Source organism: Erinaceus europaeus, chromosome 6 (assembly GCF_950295315.1).
Source record: "Erinaceus europaeus chromosome 6, mEriEur2.1, whole genome shotgun sequence".
Classification (NCBI taxonomy): domain Eukaryota; kingdom Metazoa; phylum Chordata; class Mammalia; order Eulipotyphla; family Erinaceidae; genus Erinaceus; species Erinaceus europaeus.
The window spans coordinates 3408787-3434425 of NC_080167.1; the positions used below are offsets into that span (position 1 = coordinate 3408787).

At 47.7% G+C, this 25639-nt stretch overlaps 1 protein-coding gene across 7 annotated transcripts in view; it reads left to right on the forward strand.

Moving 5' to 3' along the window:
• TTC28 (tetratricopeptide repeat domain 28) overlaps nt 1-25639 on the forward strand; it is a 487880-nt gene that overhangs the window by 388062 nt on the left and 74179 nt on the right. For all 7 annotated transcript variants that reach the window (XM_060192543.1, XM_060192544.1, XM_060192547.1 and 4 more), the window contains one exon: nt 24182-25523. In XM_060192543.1, coding sequence (XP_060048526.1) covers nt 24182-25523 — 1342 coding nt within the window. The remainder of the gene's footprint in view (nt 1-24181; nt 25524-25639) is intronic.

A 25639-nucleotide genomic window follows, 5' to 3' on the forward strand; every position in this document is an offset into this window, starting at 1 on the left:
TTAGTATTCATCCAGGTTAGAATCTTGTCAATATTGGAGGCTGATGGGCTGTTGTCCTAAAGAATCGCCTTCCCCCTTGGGAGTCGGGCAGTGGTGCAGCGGGTTAAGCACACATGGCAGAAAGCGCAAGGACCGGAGTAAGGATCCCGGTTCGAGCCCCTGGCTCCCCACCTGCAGGGGAGTCGCTTCACAAGTGGTGAAGCAGGTCTGCAGGTGTCTGTCTTTCTTTCTCTCCCCCTCTCTGTCTTCCCCTCCTCTCTCCATGTCTCTCTGTCCTATCCGACATCAATGACTGCAACAATGTTAAACAACAAGGGCAACAAAAGGGAAAATAAATAAAATTGAAAAAAAAAAGAGTAAAAAAAAAATAATAAAAGAATTGCCTTCCCCACCTCTGTCCCAGTTGATGAAGTGACAGCCTGAGACAGCTGACAGACCTAAGATGCCTCCCCAGACTTATCTCTCTGCTCCCTCCCGCACACAGAAGCCTTGGCTTCCTGCCAGGATGCCATCAGACGCTATCAAATGAATACACAGTTGAGGGCTCGTAGACTGGACAGCCTGGATTCAGACAGCAGCTTGCGCCTTTCTAGCTGTGTACCTGGAGCAAGTTCTCCGACCTCTCCGACTCATCTGGAATGTGAGAATTATAGAACTTAGCTCATGTGTTTGTGTGAGAATCACACATACTTGCAAATTACCAAGAGTAGTGCCTGACATTCAGTGATTCCTCATGGATTCTAGCTCTTATTAGGGCTGGGGAGACAACAAGAAGGATCTGCAGTGTTGTTGTGTGCCGCGGAGAAGAGAGAGAGGAGGTCCGGAGCAAAGAGGGAACACAAATCTTTATTTGCGCTGGCACCTCAGAGTTGGGTGCTAGAGAAGCAGGTTGGGTCAGGTGGAGGTAGCGAAAATGGCTGCCTCACGCAGTAACCTTTCCTGCGTCTGAACACCGAAGTGAAGCGCTGGCAAGAGAGCGAGGTGCGGAAGAAGAAGGGCTTTTATAGGAGCAGCTTTCGTGAGAATGGGAAGGGGGAGGAGTAACCATAGCACTCCAGGATAGGATAATAACTCCCATGAGAATGGGTGGGGGGAGGAGTGACCAAAGCACTCCAGATATCACGGGGAAATAGACAATGTCCTGAGGGCACAACATGGCGGAACAGGCACTCTGAGAATGTCCCAACTCTCGCGGGAACTAGCAGTAGCCTGAGGGGACAACATGGCAGATGTGACTGCATCTGCACAATTTCCCAGCATCTACCCCTTTCCTTTTATCTAATGCCCAGGGCAACAGTGTGTAAAGTCTATGAACTACTCAGGGTCAGTCTATGAAAAACCAGCAACGTGAAGGGAAGGAAGCTGCTGTAAAATTGTCTAAAGTGTCCAAAGGATATACCAGCAAGTCCGATAGAAGTCTCAGTCCAAAGTAGGCGACTAGGGGGAGAAATGGCAGGGGATGAAATGCTGCATGAGGAAGGTCAGCCTCTGGAATTCTGCTTTTCTGTAGATTGTGAGCTGGAACCGCCAAAACGTGACAGGTCAAAGCAGAAGCAGGAAAGGCAGACAGGCAGTAAAAAGGTTCTGTCCTTGGAGTCTGTGAATCAGGTTCTTCAGATCGCGTCAGGTGACATCTAGGGTTTCAGGGGGGGTGTGCCATGGTAGTCGTGCCATCTAGTGGGTGATGTCAGGGTGTGCAGGGGTCCAGATGGTTTTTTTCCAGGATTCCTGTGGAAGAAACACAAACAGTCAGCTTCTTGTGGTTAGCAGGGCATCTGATTTGAATGCTTTATAGAAAAAGAGGTTTGGTGCCTTAGCCAACTGAGTATTGGGGGATGTATCTTTCCTATTCATTTATTATTATTATTTTATATTATTTGTCATGGTAGTCAGCTGTTATCTGGAAGGTCCTGGGTGATTCATGGGGAAAAAGAACTTATCTTTTAACAAGGACTCTAAGGTGTAGGGAAGCAGGATCTTTTTTTTTTTTTTTTTTTTGGTATTTTGCCTTTTGTTGTCCTAGTTGTTTTATTGTTGTAATTATATTGTTATTACTGATACTGTGGTTGTTGCATAGAACAGAGAGAAATGGAGAGAGGAGGGGAAGACAGAGAATAGGAGAGAAAGAGACACCTGCAGACCTGCTTCACCGCCTGTGAAGCGATTCCCCTGCAGGTGAGGAGCCAGGGGCTCAAACTGGGATCCTCAAGCCGGTTCTTGCACTTAGTGCCACCTGCGCTAAACCCGCTGCGCCACCGCCTGATTCCCAGGAACTATCTTTTAACATAAACTCTATGGCCATGCCAATAGCAACCTTGAGGGCACATGTGGCTCCCCACATGTCGCCCTGTCTTATATCATGTTTTGATGTTTGGCAGACTTTGTTTTGTGGCAGGGTGGACTGTGCCTGTCTTAGGTTGGGGATCAGCCTTCCGTCTTACCCGTCATTGGAACACCTGGTCATTTTTGCCCAGTAGTACCAGGTGCCCTATCTTAGGTTGATTGGATAGCACTAGTTTCCCTTTTACCCATCATTGGCTAGCCAGCCCTCTACATGGTGGACATTCTGATGGAGGGGGGCAAATCCTCCACAGCAACTCAATATTCTGCCATGTCCAGCCTATGATAGTGAGTTTGTATAGGTTGCATCTTTATGGCATCAATCTGTTGTTGCAAAAGGGCCATGAGCTTATTAAAAATTATAGGACCGTGGTCTGGGAGGTGTCGCAGTGGATAAGGCGTTAGACTCTCAAGCGTGAGGTCCCAAGTTCGATCCCTGGCAGCACATGTACCAGAAAGATATCTGGTTCTTTCTCTCTCCTCTTCTCTTTCTCATTAATAAATAAATTTAAATGTTTTTTTAAAAAGGAATTATAGGACCTATTGTGAGCAGAAGAAGTAAAACAAGCTAGGGTCCCACAACTAAGGATAGACAGGTAAGGAAGGGGGAATGTATCCATTGGTATGAAGAGGTGGGATCATATCTCAAGTCTAAGGGAAGCAGTCAGTGGATGTGATGTCTAGGGGAACAGCCATTTGTCTTTGGGGGTAGTAAAGGATGTCTGTGGCATGGGTGATGTTATAAAGGGAAACATCTTTAAATTGTTGGCTGACAAAGGCATGGCTTATGGTGGCAAGACAAGATACCCCAGTTAAGTTTACAAGAATATGTGAATGTTGTTAATTTATATAGGTTGCGTATGGAGGAACTTTTTATAGTTTAATACCTTACCATATGAACAGATGATTCTTCATATGAAGGCTTGATAGCTGTACTCACTTGTGAAAAAAAATAATAAAACGTGTAACAAGTTAGAGGTTTACTATAATTGATACCTCGATGATTATAATTGGTTTGAATATCTTTATGATTTTGTTAAAAGGTCATCTAATGTGACCTCCTGTAGCAGTCTCTACAGCAGGATCTTTAGACCAATTATAGTTAAAATATATATTGATTTTTAACCATTTTTACCTTGGAGTATAAACAGACTCCTGTTACTTAGAGAGTTAACGTATGTTAGTGACAATGGTTTTAACATTTGCAGTGCCAGATTGATGCCAGATCTGTTGTGGATTAATTTCCACAAGATAGTTTACAGGGCACTTTTGGGCGCCCTCCAAAAGCATCCTGTATACAGAATTTGTATTTTAGTTTTGGGGATATATTGTCACGTTAAATATTTAGACTTTACCTTAAATAGTTAGTAACTTTAGCAAATTAACTCTACCTTTCCTGGTAGTGATATAGCTTCAAGGTTACACTTTTAACTGTTAATGTTTTACCAAACTTGAAACATACATATAAACATTTAGTCATAACACACAGGAGGAATAAAACAAATTTATATCTGTCATTATTCACACAGTTTAAGACTAAATACTTACATATATACCAAAACTTATATATAAAATCAAAAGAGAGAGAAAAATTTTTTTTGGAATTTTTCTGGATGTCTCCAGAAATTTTGGCTGCATCCAGCATTTTTATATAAAATATAAAATTACCTTATAGAGTACTCTGTGCAGATGAGTCATGCAAAAATTTTTGGTCATTCAACACACTCACTCACAAAACACAACTGGCAAGTCATAACATAAGACATTCAGGGGAGGGGTAGGAGAGAGGGCTCTGTGAGCCAACTTTTGTAGGTTCTGCCATGTCATATTATGGATCCTGGGATGTATCCTGCGGCTAGTCCTCTTGTATTTCTTGTTCTTCAGGGATAACAGTGTCATCATGAGGGTATTGTCAGACATGGCGGGCAGGAACCTAGACAGGTTTAGAGTAATTATGTGGGAAAATGCATGCAAAACCTCTTCCCATGGTCAATAGAGGGTCAGGCCCTTTCCAAATTTTATCAAGTGGGTCTTTCCATTTGACCTTAATAGATGGGAGAGTAGATGGTGTTTGTCAGTGAAGAATAATAGGAGGTAAGTCTGAGTTATTGTAAATATTAAAGAGATTTAACGTAGTTAAGGCTTTTGCTAGCTGGATATTGGGGGGGTACATTCCTCCTTTATCTTTATTTAATTGAGCCTTAAGGGTTTGATGGGCCCTCTCGACAATGCCTTGTCCCTGTGGATTATAGGGAATGTCTGTGGTATGAGTAATGTTCCAGAGGGAACAAAAATCTTTAAATTGTTTGCTGGTAAATGCAAGTCCATTGTCAGTTTTCAGTGGAAGAGGTAAGCCCATCACAGCAAAACAGGAGAGCATATGGCTTATAAGCTTTTTAGAGCTTTCTTCTGTCTGAGCTGTTGCCCACATAAATTTAGAAAAGGTATCAATTGAGACAAACACATATTTTTGTTTGCCAGAGTTTGGTATGTGGGTGACATCAATTTGCCAAATAGCATTAGCTTTTAAGCCTCGGGGGTTAACACCAAGAGTCTGAATAGCAGGTGTTTTTATGAGACTTGCACAGGAAGAGCATGTAGCTAGGATATGTTTTAACTGTGGTAAAGGAGCATCAGGAAATCGAGCTCGAAGGCCATTAAGATTAACATGGGTTAGAGAATGGAAATCAGCAGGATCAGAGACAGAGACTAGGAGAGCTCCTGTGGAGGCAAGGCGGTCAGCTGCAGCATTCCCTTCGGACAGGGAGCCAGGAAGAGGGCTGTGGGAATGAAGGTGCTGAATATATAGTGGTTGGGTTCGAGAAGAGAGCATAGAGGTGATTTGAATCAAGAGAGGGGAAAGTAGGTTGTCATCAATTTTCACATAGGAACGAGCAAGCCATGGAAGTAAGTTAACAGTATACACACTGTCAGAAAAAAGGTTGAAGGATTCTGGCACAGCTTTTAGTGCAAGGAAAACAGCATAAAGTTCTTTGTACTGAGGGGAATTCTCAGGAAGCTCAGTAAAGAGAGGTTTAGGGGGTTGTTTGTCCGGGTAATATATGAGGGCAGCAGCTCCCTTTTTTCCACAATCAGTGAAGACTGTAGGAGCAGAAGGAATGGGATCTCGAGAGAAAAGTTTAGGTGCTAGTAGAGGCAAAAGAGGTAAAGAAGCTATCAATTTATTAGAAGGAAAATGGTTATCTATTTGTCCTGGAAACCCCACAAAGTTTATGGCAAAGCGGGAATGATGGCGTATGAGCCACTCTGTATCTGTGAGAGAAAAGGGCAGAATAATTAAATCCGGTTCTTTCCCTAAGACCTGCAAAGACCTATTTCTTCCTTGGCGAACCATGAATGCTAATGTGTCTTATCTCAGTGAGGAGTCTTGGAGCTCTGCCTACTGGCGTGTGAAGCCACTCGAGAACCCCATGGTTTTGCCACAATGCCCCTACTACTGTGGGGGTGGAGTTAAAGATTAGAAGGTTTACCGGAGAGGAGGGGGAGAATCGAACAAGGTGCATGTCCTGGAGGGCCTGGTTAACCCTTTCCAGTGCCGAGGAGGCCTTGGGAGTTAGCCTACGTTTTGAGGAGGGCTGTTTGTTTCCTTTTAACAGGTCAAACAGTGGTTGGAGGCAGCTTGTAGGCAGATAAAGATATTGCCTAAGCCAATTTAAATTTCCAAGAAAACTTTGTAAAGAAGAAAGAGTGAGGTTAGAAGGAAAAGTAACACTAGGTTTTAAGGGCGAATTTGCATTAGAGAAATCTCTGAACCTAAAAAATATATTGGAGGAATTAGCTGTATCTTCTCAGAAGCCACATTAAGGCTGCTTTTCTTTAATGCAGGAATGAGAAAATCACATAGGGCACAGAGATCTGTATCTGATTTTCCCCATATTAATACATCATCCATGTAATGAAAAACATTAAGGCCCTTATGGATAGATGGAAAAAGGGCAGATTTAACAGCCTCTTGACAAATTGTAGGACTATTGGCCATGCCTTGGGGCAGCACCACCCATTCAAATCTATCGGCAGGGCTGGCGTTATTAATAGAAGGAACAGAGAAGGCAAAATGTTTACAATCTTGCAGATGCAGGGGGATAGAGAAAAAACAACATTGTATATCAATAGCTATGATTGGAATTCCCGTGGGAATTGCAGAAGCAAGAGGCAAACCCCTTTGGGGGGAGCCCCAGACCTGCATGGTTTTATTAACTGCATGGAGATCTTGGAGGAGGCACCATTTTCCTGAGAGCTTTTTAATCACAAAGACAGGAGTATTTCATGGGCTTCGAGAATGGCGAATGTGTCCCAAGGACAACTGCTCTTGGACGAGCTCCTTTAAAATTTCTAGCTTATCCCTAGGTAAAGGCCACTGTTCCACCCAGACAGGCTCATTAGAAAGCCAGCCTAAGCGGGGAGTTTGGCTATGAACAGTGGCAGTTAATATTGGGGGTGCTGATTAGATCTGGTCTCTCAGGAGCGGGTGTTACACTCTGCAGAGGCATCTGTGGATATCCTAACATCAAGACATTCCAGAAGATCTCTGCCCAGTAGGTTGGTGCTGATATCAGCTACCAGAGGGCGAAAGTGTCCGGTAGAACCTTCTGGGTCTTCCCACATGAGCGAATCTCGTGTGAGAAATGATTGGGTCACCCCTCCAACCCCGTGTATATGGGGTACCGGGAGGAGTTCCCAATTTTGGGGAACCTCTGCTTGCCTTAAAATCGTCTTTTCTGCCTCTGTGTCAATCAAGAATTTAAAAGGAATATTGCCAATCCTTACTGTCATAGTAGGGTGACCGCGTTCTAAAACAGGAGTGGTCCACAAAATCTCAGGCCCCGAATTTGTACCATTCAGGGGCATGCCATCTTTATGAAATTTGGACCAACAATCTCTCTTCCAATGAAACCCTTTCTGACATCTAGGACAAGGTGTTCATGGCTTCTGGCTCCCTGACTGAAGGTGGGGTTGTCCTGATTGGAGGCGGGATTGCCCTGACTGGAGGCGGGATTGCCCTGACTGGAGGCGTGGTAGCTCTAACTGGAGGCGGGGTTGCCCTGACTGGAGGCGTGGTCGCAGCTTATCTGGACATTGGTTAGGCCAGTGCCCTTGGCGACCGCACTGAAAGCAGGCCCCATTTTGATTACGTGGGGTAACTGCATAAACCTGTGTCGTAGCAGGTGCCCCACAATTGCCTGATGTAAGTTCCTGTGTCGCTAAAATCCAATTATCTGGGTGTAGGTGTTTAAGACTAAGGCATGCCTGATGGAATTGTGGTATCATGCCATCCAAGACAATAGAACGCAGGAGGAAAGAGAGGATTTCAGGATTATAAACCTTTCTATCTAAGGTTTGCCTCACCCTTGAGATGAAGTTCGCTAAGGATTCATCAGTGTTTTGGCGAAGAGAGTTAATAGGGACTGAGGCCTCTACTGTGGTTGGGGCTAACCTTTCCCATGCTTGTGTTGCGCAGATGCGTACCAGTTCAAAATAACCGGTTGGAAACTTGGCTTCTGCCTGCTGAGTTCCAGTCTCAAACTCTCCTACTCCAAACAATGCATCAAAATTCCATGCTATCGGTTTGTTACTATTTTCCTGCGATTGTCTAGAGCATTTGTCACGGAAGCATGCCTTCCTTTGTAGATAGAGGGGGTCTGGCAATGCAGCACAAACCAGGTCTTTCCAGTCATGGGGTGTATTTAGATGTTGGTAAAAAAAATCCTTAAAATGGACTTGGTCCATGGAGCATGAAATCCATCCTTCTTCGCAGCTTGTCTGAGTTTCCTGAGATCTTTGGAGTTGTATGTGTGCCACAACTGAGGGTTTTGTCTATTGGGGGCCACATTTACTGGGAAGGTGTGGACTTGGTCTGATGACGCGGGGGAAAGAGTTACAGAAGTGGAGGCTGCCGTAGTGGCTACAGGGGAAACTGAGTGTGTATCTACAGGGACGGAGCTCTTGGGACAGGCTGCAAAAGGTTTAAGGTCTCTAAACGCTGAAAACATATCCTTTAACTGCTGTATCTCCGCCACAAGGTCTCTTAATGATGAGGTATCAGTAGGGGGAGGGATCGAAGCAGAAACCTCAGGGTCTCTTAAGGATGAGGTATCAGCAGGGGGCGGGGTTAGAGAACCGAGAGCCTCAGGGGAAGCCGAAACCGTGGCAGCTGGGGGCGGGGTCAAAGGAGGAGCGTCCGAACACTTGTACGTGTCTGTGGGGATGGAAGTTTTGGGACTAGCTGCTGATTGCTTAGGGCGTCTTAAGCACATATGCTTTAACTCTTATATCTCAGCCTCAAGGCCGCTTATCCTCATGGCAGACCATGTTGTACATATCTTGTAAGTAGTGATTATAGCTATGAGAACCCACGGTGTAGCGAAAATTAAAGTGTCTCTGAGAGCGAGAACCTGTCCCAGGAGAGAAGGAGATAATGTCTGGGACACCTCCTCATAAAACGTAAAAAATCCCATGGTGAGGGGAAACGCAGGGCCACAGAGTCAGGCGGGTGCCACTTACCTGTGTCTGGGCGGCTTTTCTGGACCTCAGGCCGGCGTGAGTGCAGGACACGTCGGGTGCCAGATGTTGTTGTGTGCCGTGGAGAAGAGAGAGAGGAGGTCCGGAGCGAAGAGGGAACACAAATCTTTATTTGCGCTGGCACCTCAGAGTTGGGTGCTAGAGAAGCAGGTTGGGTCAGGTGGAGGTAGCGAAAATGGCTGCCTCACGCAGTAACCTTTCCTGCATCTGAACACCGAAGTGAAGTGCTGGCAAGAGAGCGAGATGCGGAAGAAGAAGGGCTTTTATAGGAGTAACTTTGGCGAGAATGGGAAGGGGGAGGAGTAACCATAGCACTCCAGGATAGGATGATAACTCTCGTGAGAATGGGAGGGGGGAGGAGTGACCAAAGCACTCCAAGTATCGCGGGGGAAATAGACAATGTCCTGAGGGCACAACATGGCAATCAGGCACTCCGAGAATGTCCCAACTCTCGCAGGAACTAGCAGTAGCCTGAGGGGACAACATGGCAGATGTGACTGCATCTGCACAATTTCCCAGCACTGCAGAAGACTCATTCCTCCGACCGCCAGCCGGAACTGAGCAGTGCCCGGGTCTCTCTCTCATTCAAGTAAAATAAATAAAAACAAAGTGAATATTAGTGGCCTGGGAAGTGGTGTAGTGGCAGAGCTCCGAGCCTGCAGGCATGAGGCCCCAAGTTGACCTGTGGCGTCTCTCACACATGTGCCGGAATGCTGGTCCTCGCTCCCTCCCTCTCACTCTCTTTCCCTCTCGTAAATTAAATAAGATTTGAATTTTAAGATAAAAAGATATTTTAAATGGGTATTATTGTAACTGGGAGTTGAGCTATTCGCTGTTTCTATCATTCTGTCATCTGTCTGTGTCGAGCTAAGGCCAGGATTTGGCCGGCACCCAAGTGCATGGAAACCCAAGACCAAGTCCCATTGGAGTACAAGCTATGTACTTTATTTATGGGTCAACATTAACTACAACTAACTCTATGTGAAGGGCAACTAGGTGAAGAACAGAGACAAGTAAAAAGTGGCTGTAGAGTAAGGGGAAGGGCAGCATTGAGTCTCAAGGTGAGCAGATATTTAACCAGCTTACTGTAAGAGCCAAGAAATGCTTACACAAGTTTGGCATCCCTACTAGATGCAAAAAGACGGGAAAGAAGAACGCAGGGGAAAGATCAGCTGAAAAGGAAAAATGGATGATAGTAGAAAAACAGCAAGGGATCTAAAAATGTGTTACCTACAAGAAAGATAGAGCCGATGTAGTGAAAAATGAGTAAGTAGGAATTAAATCAGCGAGAATGTAGGAGGAAGAGGAAGGGTAGAGGAAGAGTAGAGGTGAAGCTGAGAAGGGGCTAGGCTTGAGGGCCCTCTCCTTGTCTCCCCACATTCCGGTTGGCTGCTGTGTTGCCCGGTGACTTCTGCTGCCACAGAAGTAGGAACCTGTTTGTGTACCTGTCAAGCTCCCTTCTCTGGTTCCTTGACTATTACCCCAAAATGCTTCTCTCCCTTATTTATTTGCTTCTTAGTGAGAGAGGGAGCCTGAGCATTGCTGTGATGCACACAGTGCTGGGGATCAAACTCAGGACCTCATGCTTGTAAGTTTGATGTCTCACGATAGTGCAACCTCTTGAGTCACACACACACAAAAAAGATATTTTTTTATCACTTCCTTCACTGCCAATTTTGAATGGAATCTCTTGTCCAGTGTAATGCTCCCTCCAGCCACAGCTAATGTCATCCTTCTCCAGGCTTGGTTATGTTTACATTGTGAGGACACTGTCAGAAGAGTTACTCGACTAACTTGCTCCCACCTGTTTTCTTACCTCTGCAGAGCAGACCTAAGGGTTCTAGATACACTGAAGGCTTCAGAGATCTGTGCGTCATGGAACAGTGTAATGAGCATTTTCATCACGAAAGCATTTGGAGAATGATTCTGTCTTTGAAGCCTGTGTTGAAAGACAAAACTCTAAGCAAAGACAGAATGACAGATAGCTATCATTAAAGTCCTTTTAATAATAATAATAATAATAATAATAGTAACTTTTTTGGCTCCAGGGTTATCACTGGGGCTCAGTGCTGGCACTATGAATCCACTGCTCCTGAATGCAGTTTTTTATATGATAGAACAGAGAGAAGGGGAAAATAAAGAGGGGGGAGAAAGATAGACACCTACAGACGTGCTTTACTGCTTGTGAAGCGATCCCTCTGGAGGTGGTGAGCCAGGGCTCAAACCAGGATCCTTGCGCCAGTCCTTGCGCTTCATAGTATGTGCACTTAACTCGGTGTGCCACCACCTGGCCTCTGAAAGTCTTTTTAATTTTACTTCCCTCTATGAGCTTGATCTTATTTTAATCTTGGTACATAAAATAGGATCTCAGCAATATAAATAAAACTAACCATACAAAAGCAGAAATGCTTGTCAGGAAATGTACTAGAATGTTAGCAATGCTTATCTCAGGTGGTCGTCAAATGAGAAGGATGGGTGGTCAGGATGTTTTTCTGTTTATATATTCTACATTGACTGTATTAATGGTAATATCTTGTCTAAGAAACAGAAGTCTTATTTCCAAGGGCTTAAACCCGTAGCTGCTCATTCTTAGAGAACAGTAAACTGGAGGCAGCTGGTGCTGGTTTAGAGGCCTGGCCAGTGGCCGACTAACCTGCAGTCTCCTTGGCCTTTCCCCCATAGTCGCGTATGCCTCATGGTCACATGGTGACTGCTAGAGCTCCAGCCACCTTGACTGTTCATATCGGAAGTAGAGGAAGCTGAGCTAGCTACTTCTGTGCTCTTTTATTTGATAACGGTTTTATTCTCAGATCGCCAGCATACTTCAGCTCTTGTTTTATGGACCACAATATGTGACCGGACCAACTGCGACTTCAGGAATGATCAGGGAAGGAGTGTTAGCTTTGCAGCTCTATCAGCAGAGGCAGCAAGGGAGACGAGAGAAGTTGAAAGTGAGTTTTTGTGCGAGGGAAACTTTATTGTCGGGTGGGAACACTTTAAAGCATTTTTTTGTAACTGGAAGAAAAACACGTTAACATTCTGTTGATTTTGAGCTGCTATAGAATCCCACTAATGGAGAGTCAGGCAGTAGCGCAGCGGGTTAAGCGCAAGCGGCGCAAAGCGCTAGGACCAGAGGAAGGATCCCGGTTCGAGCCCTTGGCACCCCACCTGCAGGGGAGTCGCTTCACAGGTGGTGAAGCAGGTCTGCAGGTGTCTGTCTTTCTCTCCCCCTCTCTGTCTTCCCCTCCTCTCTCCATTTCTCTTTGTCCTATCCACCACCAACAACATCAATAACTACTGCAATAAAACAAGGGCAACAAAAGGGAATAAATAAAATAAATATTTTTTAAAGAATCCCACTAATGTAAAAACATACACACCAAAGAACAAAAGGGAAGCCAGCAAATTGTTGAAGCTGTCTTCACCAGGACTCAGCATTGGTGGTGTCCTGCATTCTGGAGGGGCAAGAATCCAGATAAGCCACTGGCCCAGCACAGCAGGCAGACAGGCAGGGGAACCTGCCTCTTCTGGGAGGCAGGACTGGGGTTTGTCAAGATCTCACAGATGTTTTGGGAAGCCCAACTTTAGGTGATGTCTACAGATTTCTCTGACTATGAGTCTAGGACCTAAAGGAGGCATGTGATGCTTTTGATGTCAGATCACTCACAAAAGCTTTTTGGGTAGCTGAGTTTGAATCTCTGTGACATACCAACTAGTCAACTTCAGGAGGCTCTAATTTTTTTTTTTTTTTTTTTTTTTTTTTTTTTTTTTTTTTAAATTTTTTTTATATATTTTATTTATTTATTCCCTTTTTGTTGCCCTTGTTGTTTTATTGTTGTAGTTCTTATTGTTGTTGTCATTGTTGGATAGGACAGAGAGAAATGGAGAGAGGAGGGGAAGACAGAGAGGAGGAGAGAGAGATAGACACCTGCAGACCGGCTTCACCGCCTGTGAAGCGACTCCCCTGCAGGTGGGGAGCCGGGGTTCGAACCGGGATCCTTATGCCGGTCCCTGCGCTTTGCGCCATCTGCGCTTAACCCGCTGCGCTACAGCCCGACTCCCAGGCTCTAATTTTTTAAGCAAGTCCTTCGTAATTGACCAAAAATGGGAGAAAAACTGAAAACAGTAAATGGATCCACAATTTCAGTCCTGTTTTGCTCTTTTCCATGTCTTTGAAATTGCCCTAAGAGTCCATGTACTAATAGAAAATGAGCAGAACATACGATCCTGTTTTGATATCATCATGTTTAATCTAGCTACAACACTTTACACAATCATAGAGTCTGAGTTTTCCACCCAGTGTGAATGTATAAAATGAATCTTTTCAAACCTGATTGCCTTGGGAAAGCAGATTTCATAATTTGCTCTCCAGCCTTGCTGGAAAACCCATCTGTCTTTGCAATTGAATTTGCAAAGTGAAATCATTTTGAAGGGCTGTTCTTTTGGCCAGATTTTCTGCTCCTCCTCCCTTTCTCTGTCCATTTCCAGGACTCCCTGTTGATCTGGGCAGACCATGCCATCCTCTCATCTTTTCTGATGACAGAATGGTGTTGCCCCACGGGGTGGGATGTGTTCTCACTCCAGAATGCACAGCTGAATTCTGCTATAGTTGCCGCCTCTAACTCTGTGGGGCAGAGTAGCCTGGTAGCTTGGCTTTCCCAGAGGCAGTGCCTCGGAGCTGAGACCTGAGGTCTGTAACTTAGTGGCCGTGGGCCTTCCAATGCAGACTCAGCTACCCTGCCTTTGTCCTCAAGCCAGATAAGGTAATGGAGGTCAGTGGAAACAGTGGAAACTGATAAGGACCACAGAGATGTTAGGTCTAAACCTGCTCCTCACTGCAGTGAACGTTTTGGAAACAAGTCATCTGACCTGTCGTTAATAGACAGTTCAATTTACGAGACTAACACTTCAGAGGGAATTTGGAGCTGGAGCTACAAATCAGGTGTGACGGTGTTGTGATATTGAATAAGATCACGAAAGGGGAGTTTTGTATGTCGCTGTCATTTTTGCCTCTGCTAGACTGTTACTACTGCTTAGGAAGGTTTCTCTGTTTGTACTTATCACAGTGGAATTGGTAGGAAATTGAGTGTGGTTGTCTTTTAATTTGTCTTCTCAATGAATTACCAGGTGAGAAACTGGTGGGGAAACTCAGTCAGCAGGCCAAATCTTAGAATTAAAGGTTTTCAGTTTCTCAGTCTTTTACTTAAGTTACTGGATACCAGCCAAGAGACTTCCCAATTAATTAGCTTTGATGATTTATTTTAACGGCTTTAACTGGATGACAGCACACAAATGGAGGTGTTTTTTTTCCAGATTATTAATTAATTCCAGGATGCCAAACCCTCTCCATGCTCTCAGCGCGGTGCTCTTGGCATTGCAGTGCACGCACAGCTCTTGTCGTGTAGAACTTTCCCGTGTGGGGCAGCCTGTTGTAGCCCAGCGCCTCCCACAGCCGGCCAGGTTTCTGGGTCCCTGTGTCTTTGGGCATGAGCAACACCCTCTGCATTTCCACTTGCCCTTGGGGAAGTCTCCCTCCTCAACCCCCCCCCCCTGTACATGCACATACAAGAGACCCTTAGAGGAGTAGACCCCATTCTCACATCGTGTGGAGAGCTTGGGTTCCTGATTTTGCACCCTCCCCCCCCCAGATAACATGATCTGTGTCAAGTTCCTGTTGGTACTTGCTTTTGGGCATGATGGCACCTAGCATTTGGGACAAATTATACTCTATAATGAAATAAAGCCAGAGGGGGTGACATATTTTGATTGTGTTATTCATAACATTGAGGACTATATACTATTTTGAAGCTATTTGGAATAATACCCTAGTGCCCTAGAAAATGGGGCCCTAGAAAATGGGGCGTTGACCTTGTGCCCTAGAAAATGGGGCGTTGACCTTGGCATTAACTGTTTTGTTTATCTTTGTGGTAGCTGTCTGCAACCGAGGAAGACTCGAGGCCCAAGGAAGCAATAATTTTCCTAAAATCCGGAGGCCGTGACGTGGCACAGCCAGAAGCTGTGTATGTGACCAGTGTGGTCACGGTGCCTTTCTGCTGCGTGCTGCTGTCACCAAGTAACTGGTATAGCTGGTTAGTTTCTGCAGCCGCTAGAGCGGGGCCTGTCAGACAAGGTGCAGCACTCGGGCAGCAAACAGGCAGCAGCTGAGGGTGGGCAAGTTAAAGAGGGAAAGCGGCTGAGTGTGTAGCAGCAATAGAAGCGTCTTTAAAATTGCTTCCGTATTTACAACTTGTTTTGTTCCATGGTGGCCTTACTTTGTTTATGATGTCAAATGATGATACAATAGCAAGTCAAGATCTGGAAAATGCTGGTAACAGCTGGAAGCCAAGATCACGGACTAGAACCCAAACCTGCAGTTCATGATGACGAGCATGATTATTCTGGTCGAATTTCACGTTGGACTTAGGGTTTCCGGGTTGATAGAGCAAAAAAGAGAGAAAAGAAGGAAGGGAAGGAGAGAGAGAGAGAGAGAGAGAGAGAGAGAGAGAGAGAGATGGAGAAAGAAAGAAATGAGTAGTTCTTCTTGCTCCAAAGATGGGAGCAAAACCTCCTATAAAGTTTTTCTTGAGGGGTTGTATGTATGGGACTTTGGTAACGCAGTTTATGTTCTTGATGAACTTTTAAAAGCAGGGTTTGTAAAATAGATTTCAATGTGTTTCTTCTAAGAGCAAACTTGAATTTAAAAAAGTCAGGGATCAGACGCTGGTGCACCAGGTTAAGCTCGCACAATACGAAGTGCAAGGATCATGGTTTGACGCCCCTGTGGGGGTGGGGGGGCACTTCATAGGCAGTGAAGCAGGTCTGCAGGTGTCTGTCTTTCTCTCCCCATCTCTGTCTCTCCCCCTCTCTCCATTTCTGTTTGTCCTATCCAATTAAAATAAATAAATAAATGAGAAATGGCCACCAGGAGCAGTGGATTTGTAGTGTAGGTACAGAGCCCCAGCAATAACCCTGGAGGCATAAAAAAAAAACAAAAAAAAAAAAACCCCACACAATTAGCCTATGCATGTTAAAATTAAACCTCATACCACTGAAGACTATTTTATGTGTGTCCAAGTCAATTTCAGTGAAATTTATAGATTTCAGTGGCCTCGCTTGATTCAAGACTAGAAATTAGAACATCCAGATGTTTAACTGACTCAAAAAATCTTCAGAAAATTTAGATTTCTTTACGTAAATCTTTTGCAATGTACTTATTTATTAGTGACAATAGGGAGAGATCCAGAGCATCACTGAGCTGTGCTGAGCGTCTCGCCGGAACCTCCTGCGGACAAGCCCAATGCTTCATTCACTGGGCCGCCCCAGCAACTCCTGCTAAGTATCTCTCCTCTCAGACTTTGCCAGAACACAGGGTGCGACTGTGGACTGACGGGAGGCTGAGAGGGTGCGCCCTGAAGGCACTCCCATCAGGCTGAGCTGGAGCGACAGCCATAACTCTAGGTAGTCTGAAACAACAGAGCACTAGGCTCCCTCCTGCGCAGTCCGCAGCACCCCGCACACACAGGTCAGGCCCGCCGCCACCGCACTGTCTCCGTCGGCAGCCCGCCTTGAGGACGCAGCTTTCTCAGTTAATGTGCAGGCGAAGAGGGAATGTGGAATATTTTTCTCCTGCTTTTAATAAATGCCTCTGCCTGGAAGTAACACATCGCTTCTCTTCACATTCCACTGGGCAAGGCAAGTCACTAGACCAAGCCCAGCTTGTAATGGGTAAGGAAATACACACCTGGATGTGGGAGAGAGCCAGAGAGAAGGGAACATTAGCGACATCTGCCCCGGGCGGTGAGAAAGCCAGGAGAAAGGGAGGAGAACGCTGGCCACAGGAGACACGGTGAGTGGGGCCGAGGGACTGTGTCCTGACTGGCAGAGCATGAGGAGAAGCCTGGCCTGAATGGCTCCTGAGTGCCACTGTGACTGGCCCGTGCTTAACTCTGCAGAAGGCTCTCTAGGGACGTGGGGTTAACGGTCTAGTTTTTAAAAGGTTCGGCCCAACGAAGTAACAGCAGTTATCTCCACCTTTCAGTGATCGTCCCCAGACCTTGAAATAAAGGAAGAGTTTCGGTTCTCACTGAGCGCAGTTTATAACATTCTCTGCATTGTTACCTCACGAGGGTGCCGCCCCCCTCGCACTGGGATCCAGCATGCAAACCAGGCGCACTCTGCCTTTTCCAGACAGTGACTGATGGCAGGCCCTGGCCAGCCAGGCCCGGCCTACTTTTCACTTTGCTCTGGGCTTCCCACCAAGTTCTCACAGTGGCCCAGCAGCAGCCCTTAGGGGGAGTGACTGTGCCTAGCACTTCCCACCCCTCATCCATCTCTGGAGTGGCCCTCTGCAGCCACCTCCTTCTTAGTGGGTTTAATTATGACTTCCTTTCTCTGCGGCACAATCAGTCTTCCCCACTGCCTCAGCATTCACAGTCGCGCAGGCCCAGGGAACTTGTACTCGGCGCTGTCTACCCGCAGCCTTGGTCTGTACCTGTCCAAGGGAGGCCAACAGTAGGCCACGCCTGAAGTCAGAGAAAGACCTGTGGGCTCCTGAAGCGCTTCTGGCCACTGTCATTCCGTCCGGGTCTTTGGGACACAGGCAGTAGGGGACTTCAGAGGAACTGACTCTGCATCTCTTCAGCCTGAGGGGAGCCTGGAGGACTAGAGACTGAGCAACCAGCACCTCACTCTCTTTCAACTGCACTTCATAACTTCCACTTGGTGTACACAGATGACTGAGTTCTGGGACTCTACAGTATATCACAAAGGCTAGAGTTAGTCATACTTACTGATGACTTGGGATTTGCTCAACGAGTGCTTGGATTGTGCGGAGCTGGGGCCTGGCACGTGTGCAGTCTCACTACTCTGGGCTACTTTTCATTCAGAGACAGAGAGAGTGAAAGATGGGGAGACACCTCTGCACCAGAGCTTCCTCTGGTGCCATGGTACCTCCCAGGTGGTGCTGGGGTTTGAGCCTGCCATTGTACACATGGCAGGGTACACACCCTGCACAGTGAGGTATCCAGTTCAGTTCTCAAGCATCTTTACCACACACGCACACACAGCCCACGATGGCAGATGTGTTCATTACCTTGATCTTGGTAATTACTACACAGTGCCTATGTGGGACAAGTCATCACGTTGTGGAACCGGACAAACTTGTTTTCAGTTTTACGGAAATGCTGGCATGTGTGGCACTCTGGAGTGTGTTGGGGTGGGAGGGTGTGTGCAGGGCCTTCTTCAGTCTTATTCCGCTGGGTTCTTCTGAGTCGAACAGGAGGGAGGGCAGCCGGGAATGGACAAGAAATGTCATGGAAGATGTCCAGCATCCCTGCTGAAGCGAAAGAAGATAAGAGACTTTAATTCCACTCACCCTCTGGAGAGACGGAGAGCTGGAGGGCTTGGTAAGGAAAAGCAGACAGTTGTAATTAAGGTACACCACAGCAGAAGAGATACCTGGTGACCCAAGGTGCCCCTAGAGGTGACACCCACACAGCAGTTTTTCGCAGAGCAGTGATGTGTTCCTAGCCACCAGGTGGCCGGAGGGCACAGAACCTTCCTCTTGTTTGTGGGGAAGTGTGCAGAGAGCCCAGCCCCCTTGCTGGGAGGAGGCAGCTTCACTCCAGAAGCAGAGCAGCCAAAGCATCACAGGCTCGAGCTGGAGGGGTGTCGGGCCTGTGGTTCCGAGAGTTTCAGTTGCCAGACAGCTGACTTCAAGGTATTGTCTTGAAGCGGGAATGAGCCCCCCAAGTAGAGGACTTGACACAGGCTCTCAGGAGAAGCTTTGCCACCAAGAAGAGGTCTGATTATAGCTGAAGTCACCAGTGAGTTTAGAATTATTTGCCAATTAGTGATGTCTACACTGGCCGTAAGCATAGCTTGCTCAAAAGCGCACTGCTGTGCGACCCAGGTTTGAGCCAAGCCCCTGCCACAATGAAGGAAACTTTGGTGCCGTTCTCTCTCCCTGTCTCGGAAGGAAAAAAGGAAGGAAAGAAAGGGAGCCAGGAAGGAAGGGACCTTTGTTGTCCTGCCCTGGGAAAACGAGTGGAGACTTGTCTGCAGATCCGCACAGAGCAGCCTGCAAAGCAGTCCTGTGAGACATGCTGCTGGCTGCACCCCTAGCACAGCAGACGTGTGTCTGCTCTCACGCCTCGGATTCCAGTCATGTTCCCAGAGCAGGGCTGCCCCCTCCTCCCCAGCCCAAGCTTTGAGACACATGGCGTGCAGTGGCGAGAACTCTACTTCAGACCTTGAGCAGGTCAGGACCCGGGAACCTGAAGATGTCTTCAGCTGGCATAATGGACCCCATGGGCGGCTGAGGTCACTTCCCTCAGTGAAGAGGAGGGTGGCAGGAGTTGAGAAATGCTATGTCCATGGACTCACTTTCTTAGCAGTTTTTGGGATCCCTAGTAACCTTTGGTAAGCCAAATATCACCCGCCTTTAAGACTGTTTAAAATTCAAGGTAATCCTAAATATCATAGCTATAATGAAATCAAAGCAGCGGGGCAAAGAGTGGCGCTATTTTGAATCTACACAGCGCCTCCACCGGCTGGAGAAAGATTTGCAGGTTGGTAGAGCCACAGAGGACGGCGGGCTAATTTCTTTCTCTACCAGATCTCAAAGACAGAAAGATGAACTTCAAAGTCCACATCAGGATTTAGATATGAGATGTTTCCTGATGCAGAAGGGCTAAGGAGCCTTTCCTTTGCTTGTTTTTATTGTTTGATTTACCTTTCTCTTACGAAAATTCTCGTGCAGATGCACAGCATAGAAAATGGGATGGTGAACCCCAACATACTCACAACCCGATTACCAACAGTTTGCTAGCCTTTTATCCCACCTGCTGGAGTATTTTTAAAGCAAATGGTAGACACCACGTCCTTTCATCTATAGCTGTACCTGCGTGTGTTTCGAGCATGCACCACCAATGTCCCCAGTCACACCTAGTGACGCCAGTAACAGCTTCCACGTGCCTCCTCATCTAGAAAGCGGACGGACTGGGTGTCCCTCCTCATCTAGAAAGCGGACGGACTGGGTGTCCCTCCTCATCTAGAAAGCGGACGGACTGGGTGTCCCTCCTCATCTAGAAAGCGGACGGACTGGGTGTCCCTCCTCATCTAGAAAGCGGACGGACTGGGTGTCCCTCCTCATCTAGAAAGCGGACGGACTGGGTGTCCCTCCTCATCTAGAAAGCGGACGGACTGGGTGTCCCTCCTCATCTAGAAAGCGGACGGACTGGGTGTCCCTCCTCATCTAGAAAGCGGACGGACTGGGTGTCCCTCCTCATCTAGAAAGCGGACGGACTGGGTGTCCCTCCTCATCTAGAAAGCGGACGGACTGGGTGTCCCTCCTCATCTAGAAAGCGGACGGACTGGGTGTCCCTCCTCATCTAGAAAGCGGACGGACTGGGTGTCCCTCCTCATCTAGAAAGCGGACGGACTGGTACAGCTGAGGTGGTGTGAGTGGAGACTCATCACCTCAGCCTTGCCGTGTGAACTCACTTCCTCTTGCCGGGAGTTTATAACGTGAGCCTGTGGAAGGGCAACTCCTAGTTTCCAGATGTTAGTCTTTCCGAGAACTCTGATTTGGCTGGGCTGGACTAGAGCTCAGTCCTTTGAGGGGCAGAGGGGAAGAACAGATGAGCTCGCACACCCCACTTGGGTCGCCCGCCGCCAGCACTCAGGCCAGTCAGTGAGAGCGTCCGTTGTGGTGAGGCTCGCTGAGGCAGTACTTTCGGCGGAGTTCCTTGCCAGCTTGCTACACGTTCTGGTCAAGTTCTTCTGCTAGGCTCGGCCCGTTCACGCCACACTCTTGGCTGGTGGTGGCGAGTAATGAAAGCAGACTGTCCCAGCACTTCCCGTGTCCAGGGGCTGGTGCCGGCCGCTCACAGGCCGCTCTGCTCGGCCCGCACAGCAGCTCCCTCAGGTCGCCCTGTCAGGTCCCTGGCCCACAGGTGGAGGCCTCCTGCTGACGCAGATCGCAGCCACGTGGCCGGCCTCCACCGCTCTTGTGAGAACTTGGCTTCGTGAGGCTCTTCGGCCCCGCTGATCTTCATTTAATTCCCTTCCCGGCGGCATGTTGTCACCTAGCGCGGCCCTGCTGACAGGCCCTCTCTAAGTCTTCATCTGACTGACGGCCCTGGAACATCAAGCTGTGGCCTCAAAAGGGAAGGAGGATCTGCAGATTATCCTCTCAGCGTGTGCAGTCACTCGCTGGCAGCTCTCGGGGCTGCTTTTATGCTGCCTCCACAAAGAGCAAGACTGCCAGGAGTGTGTGATGCTCCGCTCAGAGTCCCCCAGGCTGGCAGTGGCCGGGACCGATGACGACGTTCCCCTGCAGCCAGGCCGTCCTCTCTGTTCCTCACCTGTGGCTTTGCTTTGAGAGATCTGTGAGAGTCCTCCTGTGACCCCGGGGGCTGCGAAGGGAGGAAGGGGCGGAGGGGAAGGCCGGTCACGTTGGTGGCCAGATCACCTCGCCGTCATCGGCAGGCGGCTTCTTTCGCAAACCGTTGAACCCTGGGCAGCTGTGAGCACCCCAGCTGCTCCCACCAGCGAGTCCAGACTCTGGACCATGCAGGCAGGAGCGATGGCATCTCTGCTCACAGCACATCTGGATCCGTCTGTAAAGCTTAGCAGCGCACACTATTGTGTTTCTCGTGCCATTGCCACGAGATGGTTACGCCCTGCCTTATTAGTAAGAAAACAACACCCAGAAGCTCAGACACAAAGGAAGAAAACGCAGGCTCAGAGACACAGAGCGGCTGTGCCGAGGGTGTGTAGCTGCGAGCGTGAGGTGGGAGCCGGTGTGAAGCCTGTGATGTAGAGCTCCTCGCCCCTGCTGTGGAGTGGTGGAGAGGGTGGGCGCAGCCAGGAGACCGGTGTGTGTGTGTGTGTGTGGTGTCAGGCAAACAAAAGCCCCATGGCTCTGCGGGCGCCTGCTTCCTCCGAGTCCACCGAGCGCAGCCCTGCAGTGGGCGCACGGTCATTCCTACCCTTCCTCGCGGGGAGCAGGCAGCACTGTTTGTATTTGTTTCTTTACTGTAAGAACATTCTTCCCAGTTTTCTGCCTAGACTTGATAATTTGATAATTACCTTTTTTTTTTTTAAAGTGCATACACATAGTAGTGCGCAAAGACCTGGGTTCAAGCCCCCAGTCCCCGCCTGCAGGACGAAAGCTCCCCGAGCGGTGAAGCAGGGCTGCAGGGACCTCTCTGTCCCTCTCCCTTTCTAGCCCCTCCCCTCTAAAATCCTCTCGGTCCTGTCAAATAAATAAAATTTTAAAAACTAACACTTTATTATTATTTATTTATTGGCTAGAGACAGAGAAGTTGAGAGGGAAAGGGGAGATGGTGAGAGAGAGAGAAGAGACACCTGCAGCCCTGCTTCACCACTTGCAAAGCTTTCCCCCTCGCCAGTTCCGTCAAGACTGAGAAAGAAAAGAAAGAAAAAGAAGAAAGAAAAGGAAAAAAGGCCATTTGGAAGTAGCAATAGGTGAGAATGTGACTGAGGAAGAGAAGGCAGGACCTCGGGGGAAAAAATGGGCAAATATATATAAATATAGATAGTCCTAGAAATAATAGTCAACGCACATCTGTGGCCTTGGAAAAACCACTGCAGTCTCCAATGGAGGGAGTGGGGACATAATTGTCCTTTTAATGATTTCATATTTTCTCTTGAGCTGATAGACCAAATGAACTCATGCAGTCCTCCAGTGTTTGCCAATTAATATTTCTGAGAGTCTACATATTTAGAAGGTTATAGTAACATCGTGGTACATGTGGCTTTTGCATTTGTCAAAAGATTTCCTTGGGATTCATTCCCATGAGTAAGGTTGCAGGGTCTGAACAGAATCCCACTTGTGGTTTTTGTCAAGATACTTCTCCCAGAGCTGTTCCAGTTTCTGTCCAGCCATTGGTGTTTACATATTTTTGTTTGCTGACTTAATAGAAGTAGAGTGGGACTTCAGGGTTTCTGTATTTTGTATTTCTTTGATTAACAAAAGAAATTAGCATTTCCCCCTGTGGTGACCCTCTTGCATTTCCTCAGATGTGAGCAGCTGCTCGCTCTTAATATTCTCAGCCTATTGTCATCTTGATTTTTTAAAAATCAAGCCAAGTGAGAACTTCACACTGTAGCTATGGAATTTTTAAATTTATACTGCCATATTATAAATACTGTGCTTACCCCTTTTATATTCGCATATAAAGAGATTTTAGATAAATACTTCATAGTGTAAAACTTTTTATAGTTGTAATCAGGTCTGTCAGTGTTTTTTCTGTTGTACTGAAGCTTGCAAAGCTATTCCTTCTCTGGAGAGTTAATAAATATTTAATTTTGCCTTCTGTTATTTATTTATGTTTTTTGATAGAGACAGAGAGGCAGTGAGGCAGAGAGAGTGAGTGTGAGTGAGAGACCATGGTACCAAGACTTCCTTCAATGCAGTGGGGCCAGACTCAAACCCAGACTGAGCACGCGACAAAGCGACAAAGCAGTGAGCTATGTGAGTGAGCTATTTTGCTGGCCCAGTGTCTAATTCTTTCATCTAAGCTGTAGCTGAGTGTAACGTGAGTTGCAGATCGCCTGTTTAGTCATCAAAATAGCTTACTTGATTAATGCACTGCTTTGCAATGTGCACAGCCCAGGTTCAAGCCCAGCTCCTACTACATTAAAGGAAACGTTGGTGCTGTGTTTTCTTTCCCTCTCTCTGACCTTCTCTCTCTCTCTCTCTCTGTACACACACACACACACACACACACACACACACACACACACACAGTTTTAATGAGAGATTCAGAGAGAAAAGTACAGGAAGAGATACCATAGCACTGCCTAGCTCTGGCTTAATATCATTTTTAGATTTGTATTTGTTATTAGTAGTTTGCTACAAGACTGTAAGATGACAGTGTCTAGCTCCACACCACACCCACCGCCAGAGTTCTGTGTCCCGCCCCCCACATCCCAAAGATAGGTATTCTAGTTCTCATAAGTCTTGCAGTTTGCTTTCTGCTCTGGCTTATTGTGGTGCTAGGAATTGAACTTGTGGCCTTGGACAGAGCCTCGGGCATGAAAGTTTTTTGTGTAATCACTATGCTGTCTTCCCAGTCTCTCTTTCTATCTGAAAAAAATCAGCCTGGAGTGGTGAAGTCTCAGAACCTGATCAAAAACAAACAAAAGTGCAAAAAAAGAAAAATAGAAGGAAGGAGGAAAAAAGAAGGGAAGGAAGGAAACGGATGAGTTGCAAATCACTTCTCTTTTTAAATGCTACTCCGTTCCGTCAGCTTTTCTCTCTTCTTTTCCGCAGGCATCATCCACCAGATGAAAGGTGACTACGACACCGCCCTGAAACTCCACAAGACTCACTTGTGTATCGCCCAGGAGCTGAGTGATTACGCTGCTCAGGGCCGTGCCTACGGGAACATGGGCAACGCCTACAACGCCCTAGGCATGTATGACCAGGCTGTCAAGTACCACCGGCAAGAGCTCCAGATCTCCATGGAAGTCAACGACCGGGCCTCGCAGGCTTCCACCCACGGCAACCTGGCTGTGGCCTACCAGGCCCTGGGTGCCCATGACCGGGCCCTGCAGCACTATCAGAACCACCTGAACATTGCCCGGGAGCTGCGGGACATCCAGAGCGAGGCCCGTGCCCTCAGCAACCTGGGCAACTTCCACTGTTCCCGGGGGGAGTACGTGCAGGCCGCCCCCTACTATGAGCAGTACCTCCGGCTCGCCCCCGACCTTCAAGACATGGAAGGAGAAGGGAAGGTGTGTCACAACCTTGGCTACGCCCACTACTGCCTGGGCAACTACCAGGAGGCGGTGAAATACTACGAGCAGGACCTCGCACTGGCCAAAGACCTTCACGACAAGCTGAGTCAAGCAAAAGCTTACTGCAACCTGGGCCTCGCCTTCAAGGCCCTGCTGAATTTCAGCAAGGCAGAAGAGTGTCAGAAGTACCTGCTGTCCCTGGCCCAGTCCTTAAATAATTCCCAGGCGAAATTTCGAGCCCTGGGGAACCTGGGTGATATATTCATCTGTAAAAAAGATGTGAGTGGTGCGATCAGATTCTATGAGCAGCAGCTGGGCTTAGCTCACCACGCCAAGGACAGGAGGCTGGAGGCCAGTGCGTATGCAGCCCTGGGCACCGCGCACCGAATGATCCAGAAGCACGACAAGGCCTTAGGTCATCACACACAGGAACTGGAGGTATATCAGGAGCTGAGCGACTTGCCGGGAGAGTGCCGCGCTCACGGGCATCTGGCCGCTGTGTACATGGCCCTCGGGAAATACACAATGGCGTTCAAGTGCTACGAAGAGCAGCTGGACCTGGGGCAGAAGCTGAAGGATCCGAGTCTGGAAGCCCAGGTCTACGGCAACATGGGAATCACAAAGATGAACATGTCTGTGATGGAAGAGGCCATCGGCTACTTCGAGCAGCAACTGGCCATACTGCAGCAGCTAAGTGGGAACGAGTCCGTCCTGGACAGAGGCCGGGCCTACGGCAACCTCGGGGACTGCTACGAGGCCCTGGGGGACGATGAGGAAGCCATCAAGTACTATGAACTGTACTTATCTGTTGCCCAGAGTCTGAACCGCATGCAAGACCAGGCCAAGGCTTACCAGGGCCTTGGAAATGGACACAGGTAAGAAGAGCGCCAGAGGGCCACGCGGCTGCTGACCCTGCACAGACCGCGCAGGACGGGACAGCGGGGGCTTGCTCTCCTGTGCCACTGTGCTACCCACAAGACCTTGCCACACA